The sequence below is a fragment of the Podarcis raffonei genome, chromosome 13 (genome assembly GCF_027172205.1).
Source record: "Podarcis raffonei isolate rPodRaf1 chromosome 13, rPodRaf1.pri, whole genome shotgun sequence".
In the NCBI taxonomy this organism is placed as follows: domain Eukaryota; kingdom Metazoa; phylum Chordata; class Lepidosauria; order Squamata; family Lacertidae; genus Podarcis; species Podarcis raffonei.
The window spans coordinates 18631569-18644837 of NC_070614.1; the positions used below are offsets into that span (position 1 = coordinate 18631569).

General features: G+C 49.6%; 2 protein-coding genes across 4 annotated transcripts in view; both read right to left on the minus strand.

Moving 5' to 3' along the window:
* IRF3 (interferon regulatory factor 3) overlaps window positions 1-13269 on the minus strand; it is a 336177-nt gene that overhangs the window by 84722 nt on the left and 238186 nt on the right. The window lies entirely within an intron of this gene.
* LOC128400364 (paired box protein Pax-6-like) overlaps window positions 4104-13269 on the minus strand; it is a 51059-nt gene continuing 41893 nt past the window's right edge. For all 3 annotated transcript variants that reach the window (XM_053362547.1, XM_053362545.1, XM_053362546.1), the window contains exons 5-9: window positions 12521-12603; window positions 12263-12422; window positions 12004-12101; window positions 9152-9293; window positions 4104-4207 (exon numbers count right to left, since the gene is read on the minus strand). In XM_053362547.1, coding sequence (XP_053218522.1) covers window positions 4122-4207; window positions 9152-9293; window positions 12004-12101; window positions 12263-12422; window positions 12521-12603 — 569 coding nt within the window. In that variant the 3' untranslated portion in view covers window positions 4104-4121. The remainder of the gene's footprint in view (window positions 4208-9151; window positions 9294-12003; window positions 12102-12262; window positions 12423-12520; window positions 12604-13269) is intronic.

The following is a 13269-nucleotide window of genomic DNA, read 5'->3' on the forward strand; positions in this document are numbered from 1 at the left end:
GCCTGGAGCTTGTTAAATTATTGCTGCAGTCCACTAGGGGACTTTACAGCTGCGAGATTAAGATCGTGGGACCAGTCTTCTGACCTTGAATAAAAATGTGTTGGGAGGAAGTCTTGGTGCTTGCTTTTTGTAAGACAAATGCTTTGCTGGAGCAGTTGCATGAGAAGATGGATCTGATGAATGAGAAGTTGGACTTGATGACTGTTGTAGTCAGTAAATGTGGACAAACAGGGAATACTGACACAGAAATCATACAGGGACCAACTCAGGAAACTGGTTCGACTGGGCAAGTGCAAGGGCAGATGATAATGGAGGAGGTGGCGGTTGCACCTCAAGTAATACAAATGGAGAGATCCGAGGCCCTGCAGGAGCATAAGCCGCTGTTTGTGAAGATTGAATTTGGAGTGGGCCAGGGGGAGCCTGGAGCTGAGGAGGCTCTTAACTTTGGAGGGACTTTGAAATATGCTGTTAATTATTTTTTGGATTACATTGATGACTGCGGGGAGTGGGACTGTGGGGAATGGGCTGGTCTGATGAGGGGAGATGGAGATAACTATCAGCTGGAATCCCCCAGAGACCTACTCCTCAAGGAGAAAGGAAAGAAACTAAGAAAGAGACCAACAAAAGACAAGGAAAAGTGCAAGTATAAACAAGAAGAAGATCTGCAGAAGGGGCATGGAAGAGATTTAAGGGCCTCGGACATAAGATTACCAGGTAGATGGACTAGATGGAATGGACAGTAAGGACTGACATAACTCGAGACCAGGAAGAAGGGACGTTGGATGAAAATTGGAAGAAAGTCTATAAAGAAATTTTTTTATTTTGGGAATTAGTGTAAAATTAATGAATATTAGGGAAAATGTTGGAATGAAACTATCTGGCTTTAGTAGAAATGATATAAGGAGTTATGTATAAATAAGTATTAAGTTTTAAGTTTTAAGGTATTTTACGGTAAGATAAGATTAAACAAATTAAGGCAAATTGAATAACAGAATATGGTGAAAGATGGAAAGGATTTGCTGAGTTAATTAATAGGTTAGACTGTTAAGATAAATTATTCAAATAAAAATTGAGAAAGATGGAAAGAATTTGCTGAAATAACTAATTAAGCTAGAATACAAAAAGGGAGGTGTGAGGAGGTCAAGGAAATAAGCAAATGAAAGGTAAAGATGTGTAATATGGGATTTGTATTTTTCTTTTTTGTTGTTGTGGTGTTGTTGTATTGGTTTTTATGTATTTTTTCTTCTTCTTTTTCTTCTCTTTTCTGTACTTTTGAAACTCTTAATAAATATTATTTAAAAAAAAGAAAAGAAAAACTTTTTCATAGTCTCCAGTGTGCTACCCTTGCCATTGTGGTGGCACGGGGTTGCCGTTCTGTGATTGGACTTATGCTACTTGTTGAATGGTTCATTTATCCAGTCTGTATAATGTTTATTGCACATGTAATTTGTTAAGATACAGTTGTACATTTATCCACTCCATGTTTACAGTATCTCCAGGCTTTGTTTTGCACATGGCACCTTAGTATGTTTGTTGCTTGAATGGTTACAAGTCGTGCCAAAGAAGGACAGGACATTTTTTATGTATGCTACAACAGCAGCAAGAATACTCATCGCAAAGTATTGGAAGACAGAAGAACTACCCACCGTGGAAGAATGGCAGATGAAAGTTATAGACTATATGGGACTGGCAGAGATGACTGGCAGAATCCGAGACCAGGGAAAAGAGACGGCGGAAGAAGATTGGAAGAAGTTTAAAGACTATCTTAAGAAACATTGTAAAATTGTTGAATGCTAAGACGTTGTGGATTTGGAAAATATGAGGTTGTATGCTGTAACCATTATGCAATATGAAAAGAAAGGTTAAAATTATTTATTAGAAATTAGGGAGGGATTTGTTGATCAAAATTAATTAGGGGTTGGAATGCAGTAAGGGGAGGTACGAGGAGGTCGGGAAAATAAGTTTTATGAAAATAAGGGATTGAAATTATACATGTGGTGTTTTTTGTGTTTTGTGTGTGTTTATGGTTTATGTTTTTGTTTTTTGTTGTGATATGTGTGCTTATAATGTGTGAAAAAGCTAATAAATATCTTATAAAAAAAATGAATGGTTACATTCGATCTCTATTCTAGTAAATTTGGTTTTATACTTATAAGCCAGTTTGCGGTGGTGGTGTTTTGTTGCATAAATACATATTGCCTATGACCATGCCAGCAGCCACAACTGCAAGTGCAATTTTCCTTAAAAAAAGCAGGTTCCATGAAAACCTCCCTTGATCCCTTATAATAGCAATGGTGCCCACCTGTCAGGTGCCGCAACTGAGTTCTTGTTGAGTTCCAGCTTGTTCCAGACCTCACATCTATAGGTTGGCCACCTTCTCCCGGGGGGGAGGGGGAGTCTCTCTGTCACTGTGCCACACCGGCCACAACTGAGATAGCACCGCAGAACCACACAGACTCACACGCAGCGTTATTTACACGGGTCTTTTATTAACACACGTGAAAACAGTTTGCGCCTACGGGTGGTAGCGTGCATGTGTGGGTGGTCAGAGGGCCATTTTGTGCAGGTCAGAGAGAGAAAGGGGGGTCCCTAGCCCTCCGGGATCCATGTGAAAACGCAGCTAAGTGAAATCCATGCGGGGAGAGGAGAAGAGGGGAACGGAGAAGGCGAGGCAGAGTGAACGAAGAGACAGGTGGGGAGCGGTTTATAGGACTGGTTTGCAAAGGGGAAGAGTGACTGAACTCCGTGCACCCAGGAAGTAACGCTATAGCAACGGTCCCCAATCTGCAGGGGGAACCCCCAAGGCCTCGTACAAAGGCCATCTATCCCATAAGACTCTACAGGGGGGCAGAAAATCAGAAGGGTTAATGCGTGGCACCAACTGACAAGGGTCAGATTTACAAAACTCCCGTCAGGTGGTACATCACGGTGACCACAAAGTCTGTTGGCGATAGTGGGCATTGCTGAGCGGTTAAGCTGCTTTTTCCAGCTGCCGTGGGTGAAGACTGTCCCTTGGCAAGTCCTGTCCAACTGAGAGAGACAGAGAGCGATGCAGAAGAGCTGTAAGTAGCCGTTTGATCTTCGGCTGGCAGAGCGGCCAAGGAGAGACAAGTGGATTTGGAGGTCTAGAACTGGTGTTGCTGTGAGTCTAGCAATATATTTTGTCAGAAGTTGCCCAGAGTGGCTGGGGTAACCCAGTCAGATGGGCAGCATATCAGTAATAAGATGATGATGGTGATTCTTCCAAATGGTTGCAGTTTTATTCTGCCCACCCTCCACCCCTTGCAACAGCTTGAAAGGGGACTAGTGTGTAATTTTCCCCATGTGATCCTTCACTGGTACTCAATTCGACAATTATTTTCAAAGGATTCCAATGCGGCCATTGCCACAGTTCTTCTCCCGGCACTTGCCCCAATGTTTGCTTTAGATTTCAAGGTTTGTCCGGCCTTTTCAAGGTTCAATCTTTCCTCCAGCTCCTCAAAGGGTCATCGGCTCTCTCCCCGGTCTGCCCCAAATCCTCTGTGCTGAATCCCCAATGTTTCCTTTATCTTCCTGCCATACTTCCGGCAGTTCCCCCTTCCCCGCTCCCCTAGCTCTTAGTGCCATCTAAAGGGCAAGGTGGGAGGTGGAGAGGGAAGAGAGGGCAGGAGAAAGTCCCGAGACGGAATGTGGATTGGGAAGAAAGAGACAAGATGACCAAAGGACGGTCCCCACTCCCCCCCCCCGATGGCGCACGCATGATGCGCACACTGAGGCAAAGAGGAGGCCTGCCACCAAACACACAGACGTGGTTGCCTAACATAGATACACAAAGTTGAGGAAGGCCCTCTCCAATGCTCCTTCCCCCAGATATTGCCATTCCCCTCCCCGCTGCGGAAGGAAAGTCCCTGTACTTTTAAAGCACATTATGTCCCCCAAAGAATCCTGGGAATCATAGTTTGTTAAGGGCGCAGTGAACTGTAGCTCCGGCAGGGATGAACGACTACATCCCAAGATTCTCTGGGGCAAGCCATGCGCTTTAAATGTGTGGCGTGTAAGCAGCCTATTCATCTCCCCCTTTCCTTCCGCTGTCCGTTTCCACCCCCGCCCCGTTCCCCCCCCAGTCCGTTCCACTTCTTTCCTCACTGTAACCTTGGCCAATACTGGGCAAGGTCAGGGTCCCCACCAGGGACTTGGACAGGAACAGACACTCCTGGAGAGATTAACCCTAGAAAAAGAGAAAGAGAGAGAGAAGAGGGAAATAGTCAGGAAATAGAAGGAATCCCCTCAAATGTTATAGGCTGCAAAGCCCAGTCTTTATAGTTCAGCAAATAAATGTACAGTGGTACCTCGGGTTAAGTACGCTTCAGGTTACATACGCTTCAGGTTACAGACTCCGCTAACCCAGAAATAGTGCTTCAGGTTAAGAACTTTGCTTCAGGATGAGAACAGAAATCGTGTTCCGGCGGGGCAGCAGCAGCAGGAGGCCCCGTTAGCTAAAGTGGTGCTTCAGGTTAAGAACAGTTTCAGGTTAAGAACGGACCTCCGGAACAAATTAAGTACTTAACCCGAGGTACCACTGTATAAATATTGGGTTGCAGCACTAAGTAGCTTGTTTCAGTGGTGCAAAGCGGTTGCACAACCAAATTCTCATACCCCACAAGTGTCCCGGGACATCACACTTCCCCTCCCCCCACAAGAGCGTGGCAACCATTTGGGGTGCCACGATTTTGCACCCTCAAGTGCTTTTTTCGGGGCATGGTGAGAAAAAAGTGCTTCCTTTGATCTCCCACAGGTCACATGACTCCCGCGGGAGCACGGCCAGGAAGCCTTGCGTCCCAGTTTTGAGACTCAACATGTTGGAGGGTATGAACACTGCCTAGTCTACTCCCTGCTGCATGCCCGCCCCAATCTGTTCCAGGGGCTCCCCCAACCCTCCGCAGCAAATTTGGGATTTGCCCAAGGATCCATTCATCCTTGCACAGACGAAGTAAATATGTTGGGTACCACCCTCCATGAACCAACTGTGCCAAACTGAAAAACGAAACATGTTGGAGTCAGTGGCCTATTGTAAGCAAAGCATTTAGGATTTGAGGAGCAAACCAAGTTTTTGCCCTAGTGAACTACCCTGACTGCAAGGAAGGCAACGCAAGAATTAATATTCTGACAAAGGTTAAGGAAGGACAAGTCCCTTGCAGAGGTTTTTGAGGCCCTGAAAGATACGTTGCGACCTGCTCCTTTGGTTTCAACAACTGCCTTGTTAACGGCAATTTGTGAAAGGAAGGGCAGGTCCGTATACTACCCGCTGTTGTCTAAATCAAGACAGCCAGGAAGGAGGTGAAATGTCCCCTCCCAACAGCTCAATACTTCCACACAAACGCCTGCCTCCTCCTCTGAGAATCCAGAGGTTATAGACAGATATGGCTTCACTAGGTGGAAGAGGGTTTTCTGCTGCACAGGTCTAGGTCAGGGGTCAGCAAACATTTTCAGCAGGGGGCCAGTCCACTGTCCCTCAGACCTTGTGTGGGGCCGGACTATATTTTGAAAAAAGAAAAAAATGAAATCCTATGCCCCACAAATAACCCAGAGATGCATTTTAAATAAAAGGACACATTCTACTCTTGTAAAAACACACAGATGGGCTGGATTTAGAAGGCGATTGGGCCAGATCCGGCTTCCGGGCCTTAGTTTGCCTACCCATCGTCTAGGTCAGGGGTCAGCAAACCTTTTCAGCAGGGGGCCGGTCCACTGTCCCTCAGACTTTTTAGGAGGCCGGACTATATTTTTTGGGGGGGAAATGAACAAATTCCTATGCCCCACAAATAACCCAGATATGCATTTTAAATAAAAGAACACAATTCTACTCATGTAAAAACACGCTGATCCCCGGACCGTCCGCAGGCCGGATTTAGAAGGCGATTGGGCCAGATCCGGCCCCTGGGCCTTAGTTTGCCTACCCATGGTCTAGGTGCTCCTTATCTGACTCCTGAAATATCTAGCTTTCTTTCTTTCCCCCAAAAGCTTATGTGTACACCTGATTTGCAGAGTGGTCCTATTAAGACCCACTGTGCTCAATGGAACTTGATCTCAGGTAAATGTGCACAAGAATACAGCTGTTAATTGTTTACACCCTGGCCTGTGCAAAACAAGGGGTGTGTGTCTCATGACACATCAGCAGCTGCTGGAAGGAAAAAGCAAGAACTTAAAACAATATAAAAGTCCACACTTTGCTTTTTAAGAGGCAAGAGTTCTGGGGGACGCGGGTGCTTCTAAACACGGGTGGCTGTAAGGTTAGATTAGAATCTAATCTTAGTAGAGTCTAATAAAGGCATTCAATATTGCAGTTCTTGTATTTTGACAGTCATACCTCACATGATATGCATACACACCATACCTTTAAAGCACATAGCTTCCCCACAGAGAATCCTGGGAACTGTAGCTTATCCTTCACAAGACTGCAATTCCTAGAACCTACCCAAAAAAACTATAGTTCCCAGAATTTTCCGCAGGATGCCTTGTGCTTTCAATGTACAGTGTGTATACAAGTTATGTTACATTACCCCAGTTCTTATGTCTGTCCTCTCTGTGTCACTCAGGTTTGATTGAGATTTCCCTATCCTTATGAAATTAAAATAAAAACTTATCCTATCTTGCCTGCAGACTATTGGGCAAGAAAGACAGGGAAGATATGACCTGTGTATTGAGTAAAGTAAAGGTAAAGGGACCCCTGACCATTAGGTCCAGTCATGGCCAACTCAGGGGTTGCGGCACTCATCTCGCTTTATTGGCCGAGGGAGCCGGCATACAGCTTCCAGGTCATGTGGCCAGCATGACTAAGCCGCTTCTGGCGAACCAGAGCAGCGCACGGAAATGCCGTTTACCTTCCTGCCGGAGTGGTACCTATTTATCTACTTGCACTTTGTGCTTTCAAACTTCTAGGTTGGCAGGAGCAGGGACCGAGCAACGGGAGCTCACCCCGTCGTGGGGATTTGAACCGCCGACCTTCTGATCGGCAAGTCCTAGACCCGCGTCCCAACTTGCGTATTGAGTACACTTCTGCAAATACCGTATTTTTCGCCCCATAGGACGCACTTTTCCCCCTCCAAAAATGAAGGGGAAATGTGAGTGCGTCCTATGGGGCGAATGCAGGCTTTCGCTGAAGCCTGGAGAGCAAGAGGCATCGGTGCGCACCGACCCCTCTCGCTCTCCAGGCTTCAGGAAGCTATCCGCAAGCCTTGCAAGCCCGGCGGGAGTTCCCGTGGGCTCACAAGGCTTGCGGGCAGCAGCCTGCAGCCCCGGCGAGTGTCTGCAAGCCTTGCGCGCCCGGTGGGAGGTCCCGCCGAGCGCGCGAGGCTTGGCGCGGCAACCTGTCGCCCGAAGCACGGGGAGCCCTCCGGAGGGCTCCCCGTGCTTCGGGCGAGTGTCTGCAAGCCTTGCGCGCCCAGCGGGAGGTCCTGACGGGCGCGTGAGGCTTGGGGCGGCACCCTGCCACCCGAAGCATGCGGAGCCCTCCGGAGGGCTCCCTGTGCTTCGGGCGAGTGTCTGCAAGCCTTGCGCGCCCGGCGGGAGGTCCTGACGGGCGCGTGAGGCTTGGGGCGGCACCCTGCCACCCGAAGCATGCGGAGCCCTCCGGAGGGCTCCCTGTGCTTCGGGCGAGTGTCTGCAAGCCTCGCGCGCCCGGCGGGAGGTCCCGCCGAGCGCGTGAGGCTTGGGGCGGCAGCCTGTCACCCGAAGCATGGGGAGCCCTCCGGAGGGCTCCCCGTGCTTTGGGCGAGTGTTCGCAAGCCTTGCGCGCCAGGTGGGAGGTCCCGCCGGGCGCACAAGACTTGGGGCGGCAGCCTGCAGCCGGAAGCATGCGGAGCCCTCCGGAGGGTGCCCTGTGCTTCGGGCAGGTGTGCGCAAGGCTTGGGGCGGCAGCCGCGGCTGGGGGGGAATAAATTTTTTTTATTCATTTCCCCCCCCAAAAAAGGAGGTGCGTCCTATGGGCCGGTGCGCCCTATAGGACGAAAAATACGGTAATATATTGTGCTTGCATGGGAGGCAGACAATAGAGTCCTGTGGCAAAAGTGTCCAAACACTACAGCATGTTTCTTGTGCATGAGAAGCTTCCATTCCAGGGCTTATTTGCAGCTATGCAAGCAGCAAGGCATGCAGAGAGCTGCTCTGTGCTTCAGCATTTGCCAGAGCAAAGGGAAACTGCAGGGACAAAGCTGGAGCCAGAGGGGAAGGGGAAGCCCACTCGCTGGCAAAGCTCCTTCACCCACTAGTGAATGGCAAGGTCAAGGTTAATGGCAAGGTTAATGGCAAGGGCAAGGTTAATGCCCACAGAGCTCAAATGGCAGAGAGCAAAAGCACTAGTGCAGTTCTATTCTGAAGCTGTAGCTTAGTGACGACGACTCTGACCCGAAATCCTGGAGAACTGCTGCCAGTGAATGTATCGGCCACATACTGCGTTAGGTGGACCAATCATGGTCTGAATGAGTATAATTTCTTATGCTCCTGTGCAGTAGGACAGGGCTGGACAGCCACACCCCAAAGCCCAAAACTGGAGTGGATTATGTCCGACCGTTTGAAAGAAAGAAAAAAGTCACTTCCAGCTTTCACCCAGCAACCTGGCTTTGGGGAGCCTTTTGCAGAATTCGAAATTTCATGTTCAGTATCTTTTCCTTCCTGGGGCTGACTATTGGCTTGTGGTCTCTATAAAGGAAGAGTCTAAGTCAGAGTGCGGTAGCTGAAATTATGCTAGGCGTATGTGCACACCAGCCTTGACAAGTGAAAAACACACTGTGTTTGTTTTAGCAGAAGCTGACAACACACATTTTTAACTAGCGCTCCAACATGGCAAGGACTGGAAAGTTGTTTTATTCACGCTTTATGCAGAAGGTGGGATTTCTAAAAATGCATACTAGAAGCCACATTATGCATTTCACAATATAATCACTGCCCAGGAAAGATTCCAACATTCCTTGTGCTTCTTCTTACATGGCTCTATATGGGTTTTTTTTGGGGGGGGGGTTACTTCCCATGGCTGTTAAGCAACTGTGGCTGACCAGTGCCCCATCTCCTCTTCCCCACCAGTTGCTGTAAACCCTGCTTTAGCCCAGATCCCTGGTACCAGGCTCCCATCCCTTCCCTCGCTCCACACCGGCCATTCCCCCAGCCCTTCTATTACCAGTAGAGGCCCCGTTGCTGGAGCTCAGGTTATGAGAGGAGAGCTGGGAGGGCGTGTATGAATCGTAGCTTCGCACGGACGAGCCGCCGGGGAGCATGCAGGAGTAAGACGACGTCTGGCTGGCCACAGGGGGCACGGCCTGCTGTTGGGGGCAGACAAGATGCGACAGAGGAAAGGAGGTTAGCGGCAGCAAAGGATCTCAATTAGCCTTCCTGCCTGCCTGGCTGTGAACATGTGTCTTTAAGGCAGGTGTCTTCAGCTCCAGGGTGTGGCACCTCAGGCTACGCCCCTCTCCCCAGGCCACACCTCCTCTCCCCAGGCCACACCCCTCGCTGGTCCTGCTTCACATCCCAGGTGTCTTTGCCTGGCTAGGACAAGTAATCTTGAACTCGGATAATGCCTCCTCCTCATCTGGATGAAAGACCTCTGAAGATGGTTCGGAAACTTCAGCTGGTGCAGAATTTAGCGGCCAGGTTGCTCACCGGAGTGAGACGGTTTGAGCATATTACGCCTATCCTGGTCTGACTGCACTGGCCACCAATTACTTTCCGGGCCCAATGCAAAGTGCTGGTTTTGACCTATAAAGCCTTAAACGGCTCAGGACCGAAATGCCTCAAGGACCGCCTCTTTCCATATGAATCTACCCAGACCCTGAGATCATCTTCTGAGGTCCTCCTTCGTGTGCCTCCTCCTCAAGAGGTCCGGAGGGTGGCAACACAAGAACAGGCCTTCTCTGCAGTGGCTCCCTGTCTGTGGAATGCTCTCCCCAGGGAAGTTCGCTTGGTGCCTTCATTATACACCTTTAGGCGCCAGGCGAAAACGTTCCTTTTTAACAGGCCTTTGGTTGATCCGATTTTACATCCTATGCCCTTTTAAAAAAATGGGGGGGGGCTACTGGCTTGTTGTTTTTATTTTTATTAGGTATTTTGTCATTTTATATCTTGATTTTATTCTGTGAACCGCCCTGAGACCCCCAGGTATAGGGTGGTATATAAACTCAGTACAGTGGTGCCTCGCAAGACGAAATTAATTCGTTCCGCAAGTTTTTTCTTCTTGCGAGTTTTTCGTCTTGCGAGGCACCACTGTACTGAGTTTATATGCCACCCTATACCTGGGGGTCTCAGGGCGGTTCACAGAATAAAATCAAGATATAAAATGACAAAATACCTAATAAAAATAAAAACACGGTTTCCCATAGGAATGCATTGAAAATCAATCAATGCGTTCCTATGGAAACCGCCTTCAGACCAGGTCCGGGGACAGTCTGTCCCCCGACCTCTTCTGAAGGCTGGGGGGGGGGGACAAGGGCTTTTCTTCCCACCGCCAGCCTTCAGAAGGCTGTTCTGAAGGCTGGCGGTGGGAAGAAAAGCCCTTCTCCCCACCTCCCACCCCGCAAGCTCCGGGGACAGGAGGGCTTTCCTCCCAACTGCCAGCATTTTAAAAGCCCCCAGGACAGCGGAGAAGTCTCCGCTGTCCCGGGAAGGCAGGCGGGGAGAGCAAAGACTTTTGCCCCCCACCGGCCTTCAGAAGAGGTCCTGGACCTCTTCTGAAGGCCGGCGGAGATTTCCCTATGGGCTTTCTTCTTGCGAAGCAAGCCCATAGGGAAATTCGTCTTGCGGAACGACTCAAAAACGGAAAACTCTTTCGTCTTGCGAGTTTTTCGTTCTGCGAGGCGTTCGTCTTGCGAGGCACCACTGTAAATAATAATAATAATAATAAATAATAAACTAGCCCAGTGTTTCCCTAAGTGGGCAGGACGAGGGCACTGGAATGATCCAGGGGGTCGGTAGTAGCCTCAGGAGCAATTGCGTAGCATTGGTTACCTCATTGCAAGGAGTGAGGTTACAGGGAACCAGGCAGAGGGCCTTCTCAGTAGTGGCGCCCGCCCTGTGGAATGCCCTCCCTTCAGATGTGAAGGAAATAAGCAGCTATCTTATCTTTAAAAGACATCTGAAGGCATCTGAAGGCAGCCCTGTTTAGGGAAGTTTTTAATATTTAATGCTGAGTGGCGGGAGAAACTCAGCCAGATGGGCAGGGAATAAATAATAAATTCTTATTCTTATTGGATAAAAATAAGGGGGCAGTGGAAGCATTAAGAAAGGAAATAAGAAAATAAAATTAGGCAAAACAATTTTTATCTGTTGTGTAATGACACTTAACCGCCAGGTGAGGCGCCATTGTGGGATGGCAAAAACAGCTTCCCCTGGATCCTGCAGTCGTGCTGGAGGCGAGGGGCTTTCCTGGGATTGGGTGGGCCCTTTTCGGCTTCACCCAGGCCTAGGGAGCGGACCGCCGCTTGCCTGCCTATTTGTCCAATGGCAGGCAGGCTGCGGCTTCAAGGTGTCTGGTTTACAATATCTGCCTTTGCTACGTCGCAGGACGTAGGTAGAAATACAGATACATAAAAGAATGCACATTTGTCACTGCATCTTTCTGTTTGTTCGCTTAAAGAAGGTAGATTTCCAGGGGGGTGGGGTAGGCCAAATAAGTTTGGGAACCTCTGAACTTTCGCCTCTAGCAAAACAACCTCTAACAATAGGAAAGATTCTCATCTGTTGCCCCACCCACTTTTTGCCTTTGGCCCCACCCACCCCAGCATGTGGCTCTTGGAAGCTTGCCCAGAAGGGAATGCATAGCTGTCAACTTTCAGATTTGAAAATAAGGGATCAGCAGCCTTGAAAATAAGGGATCAGTAGCCTCACCTGTCCTGGGGACATTCTACAGGATATCTAACAATCCGGGATAGCAACGGGGAAATGGCGCTGGAATAAGGGAATTTCCCACAAAAAAGGGAAGGTTGACAGCTATGGGAATGTGGTCTTTAGTCTGAGAAGGGGTTCTGAGAAGCTTACCTGGATAGGGAGGCTGTTGGCCATAGAGAAGGTGGGCAAGGGCGGAAGGGCGCCATAGTTGTTGCTGAGGGCGCTTTCCGTACGGCCCAACATGGTGCCTGTAACAGAGAGAGAAGTCATGTGGTTGTCAATGGCGGATAGCCCTTCTTACTGGGGGCCAGGGCCATGTTCAACAGGGCCTCCCTGAGACAGACAGGGATGGGTTAGCCAAGAAAGAATGGGGAAATGGAAACGAGTCAGCCGGGTCCACGGCCCTCACCTGACCCCGTCGGCTGGGGGAGGGACTGGTAGACAGTGCTGCCCGCGGAGCCAAAACTGCTGTTTATGCTCAGGTGACCCCCGGTGCCCCCCGCCTGGCGCCTCTGGTTCCTCAGCTTCTCCTCCCGGCGCCACTTAGCTCGGCGGTTGGAGAACCAGACCTGGATATGGGGGGAGAACAGTGGAATGGAATCAACGGGGAATGAGAAGGAAGCGTAGGTTGGCCTGTCCCATAGCCAAGTGGATCCCCTTGCCATACCTGGATCCGGGCCTCCGGGAGGTCGATCTTTGCTGCCAGGCGTTCACGGGCAAAGACGTCAGGGTAGTGAGTGCGCTCAAATTCTGAGGAAGATGGGAGGGCGAGGGAGTCAGAGTTTTGGAGACAGGTTCCCCCTATTTCCCCATCATTTATAGCCCCTGGTGAAGTAGAACCTTGTCCCATGTTCTTACACCCAATTACAGCATGCCTTAAGGGGCATAGGAGGAACGCGGGTGGCGCAGTGGGTTAAACCACAGAGCCTAGGACTTGCCAATCAGAAGGTTGGCAGTTCAAATCCCCGCGACGGGGTGAGTTCCCGTTGTTTTGTCCCTGCTCCTGCCAACCTAGCAATTCGAAAGCATGTCAAAGTGGAAGTAGATAAATAGGTGCAGCTCCTGCGGGAAGGTAAACGGCGTTTCCGTGCGCTGCTCTGGTTCGCCAGAAGCGGCTTAGTCATGCTGGCCACATGACCCGGAAGCTGTACGCTGGCTCCCTCGGCCAATAAAGCGGGATGAGTGCTGCAACCCCAGAGTCGGCCCCGACTAGACCTAATGGGCAGGGGTCCCTTTACCTTTACCAGAAGCAGGCAGCATGGGCTGCAGATTCTCTGCTTCCAATACATGAGGGCCTGGTGGAAAAAGACAACTCTCTCTAGAGCAGCCTTTCTCAACCTTTGGGTCCCCAATTGTTGTTGGACTACAACTCCCATCATCCCTGAGCTCTGGCCTTGCTAGCTAAGGGTGATGGGA